General features: G+C 45.8%; 1 protein-coding gene across 1 annotated transcript in view; it reads right to left on the bottom strand.

The window, feature by feature from the left end:
* LOC106813926 (1,4-alpha-glucan-branching enzyme-like) overlaps positions 1-2,769 on the bottom strand; it is an 18,816-nt gene that overhangs the window by 7,051 nt on the left and 8,996 nt on the right. The window contains exons 10-11 of the mRNA XM_014818168.1: positions 1,554-1,652; positions 1,132-1,287 (exon numbers count right to left, since the gene is read on the bottom strand). Of these exons, the coding sequence (XP_014673654.1) occupies positions 1,132-1,287; positions 1,554-1,652 (255 nt within the window). The remainder of the gene's footprint in view (positions 1-1,131; positions 1,288-1,553; positions 1,653-2,769) is intronic.

Here is a 2,769-nt window from a genome sequence, read left to right as displayed (position 1 = left end):
ATGCGCGCAGGGCAGCTCGGGAAGGTAGTATATGCGCGCGGGGCAGCTCGGGAAGGTAGTATATGCGCGCAGGGCAGCTCGGGAAGGTAGTATATGCGCGCGGGGCAGCTCGGGAAGGTAGTATATGGGCGCAGGGCAGCTCGGGAAGGTAGTATATGCGCGCAGGGCAGCTCGGGAAGGTAGTATATGTGCGCCAAACTGCATGCAGTGCCCCTTCGTACACTAAGGATAAAGGTGAATTGAGCGAGAGCGAGAGCGCCATCTGTCGTGGAGTTTGCATGCGCGCGGGGCAGCTCGGGAAGGTAGTATATGTCCACCAACAAACATGCAAATCATAGAAAGTTCTAATGTTTTGTTCGACGGCGACTTCGCGGCCGTTGGATTGCCATTTGCTGGATTTCCCCGGAGCTCCGCCCACTTGAAAAATAGTGCTAGCATTGTGGCAGTGGTATCCTGTGTGCGAAGGGGGCGCTGCATGCAGTTTGATAGAACTGCTGCCCATTCTGACATTACGTCAATTTCCACCAGAGCTACAATTATTATACATCGATTCCTGTACGAAATTCCAAGCTAATTTGTGCAATGCATGGAATTCAGTAAGAATCACTATGATCAGAATTAATCCAAACGTGCGTGTGCATGTGTGCGTACGATGTATTGTGTGTTGTGTGCATGTGTTCGTGTGTGCATGTGTGTGTACGATGTATTGTGTGGTGCGTGCATGTATGCGGTGTGTGAATGTGTGTGTTGTGTGCGTGTGTGCTGTGTGTGCATGTGTTCGTGTGTGCGGTGTGTGCATGTGTTCGTGTGTGCGGTGTGTGCATGTGTGCGTTGTGTGCGTGTGTGCGGTGTGCACATGTGCGTGCATGCATGTCAGGGGCATGTGCGTGCATGCATGTCAGGGGCATGTGCGTGCATGCATGTCAGGGGCATGTGCGTGCATGCATGCGCGTGCATTTGTGGGCATGTGTGTGGGGCATACGTGTGTGCGTGGTGGTGGTGGTGGTAGTAAGGGGGTGCATGGGGGAGCGTGCACACATTTTTTGCCGTTGGAGGGAGGAGCGTGAGCGTGCGTGTGTGGGCTGGGGGCATATGCGTGCACGTGCGTGTGGGTGCTTGCGTGTTATCTACCTTGTCCATCAGCCAGAAGGCGACCGTCTTGTCTCCGACCAGCGCCTGGTCGTGACTCTCCACGTAGGCAATCGTGCGCTCGCTGTAACGCCTGTTGGTGAGCGTGTGCGTGATCTGTGACATGTTCCAGTCGTCGTCCTTCATCTCTTTCAGAATCTGCGTCGTAGTACACGGAATTTTATTAAAATTCGAAATTTTCCCATCTTCATGAAATTTTAAAGTCTCTAAAACTCTATATTTAACGTTTGTTTGAACCAGATTTTCCCTGCTCCAGTTTCTAGACATCCCGTCTTAACTTAATTGCTATCATCAATTTAACAAACACAGCATGGCACAGCTTGTAATATATAGCTAAATCCAATCTTTCTCAATCCCTTCTCCTACATCTAGTAGTATGATAATAGCCAATATTTTCCCCTTACCTTGATCCACATATCTGGGATGGACATGCCCAGCCTGTAGTCAAATCCCTGTCCTCCCTCCTCCACCCGCCTACACATGCCAGGCATTCCGGAAACATCCTGCAGAATATAAGGTCCCGTAAGCTTAGCTGTATCTGTGCAGCTTTTAGGGTAGGTTTTCACGTTCTTCAACAATCATTGGTGGTGCCACCGTACAGTTGTCAGTATACTATTGCATCGACAAAGTCAACACATACAGAATTGATTAAAGGAATAATAGGTCCATTGATTATGCAATGTTGACGAATGCTAGAGTAACTGGCACCTTGTGTAGTTAAAGGAATAATATGGCCATTGATTATGCAATGTTGACGAATGCTAGAGTAACTGGCACCTTGTGTAGTTAATAAGTACATTACCTTATAGCCAAACGCATATTAGTTTGTCCAATATCACTGCTCGTTACTAAGAAATCAGTTGTTTACAGTTTCAAACCGCTGTCGGCAAAGCGGGTGTGATACAGATTTATAGTGCACCGGACATTTTCGCACGCATGCTCGTCCGTACGCAATGCTATCATCAGTGATTTCGTAAACATGGTCGCTCTTGATAAGGAACTTTTTCTCAGGGCTGTCCACGTGCGTCCGTGATTAGTACGTGTGTTTTACTCTATTTCCATGTTTAGTCCGTGGCCGTGGTTACACCGCTGACACCTCAGTTTCATCTGGCGTCCAAAACATATGGGCCGCACAAATGTTTACGTCATCGCTTGACTCCTGGATGACATTTACGGGACGTAAATGATACATTGATACATATCAACAACCGATTTCAAGTCGTGTTTGTAATATAACCAGCAGTGATATTGGACAAATTAATACGCGTTTGGCTATAAGGTTATGTACTTATTAACTACACAAGGTGCCAGTTACTCTAGCATTCGTCAACATTGCATAATCAATGGACCTATTATTCCTTTAATTCAAACCATAAAACAATATGAACTAAACAGTAACAGCTGACACAATTATGTTGATTACTTACATTACGTATTAAAAATTCTGATCACTTTAGATTTTAAGAAAGCTTAATTATGAACCCCAATATAAGTGGGTTAATTAACATGATTTCTATTACTGAAGAACCACTGGTGAAGGCTGCAATCACTGAAATGTATTATAGCTCATAATCATTCTTGGAATAGATTACTCAATATATGCATTTCTAATTTACCATT

This window comes from Priapulus caudatus, unplaced genomic scaffold (assembly GCF_000485595.1).
Source record: "Priapulus caudatus unplaced genomic scaffold, Priapulus_caudatus-5.0.1 Scaffold844, whole genome shotgun sequence".
Taxonomy (NCBI): Eukaryota; Metazoa; Priapulida; class Priapulimorpha; order Priapulimorphida; family Priapulidae; genus Priapulus; species Priapulus caudatus.
The sequence above is the reverse complement of the archived record's forward strand: the minus strand, read 5'-3'. Positions and strand labels throughout refer to the sequence as shown.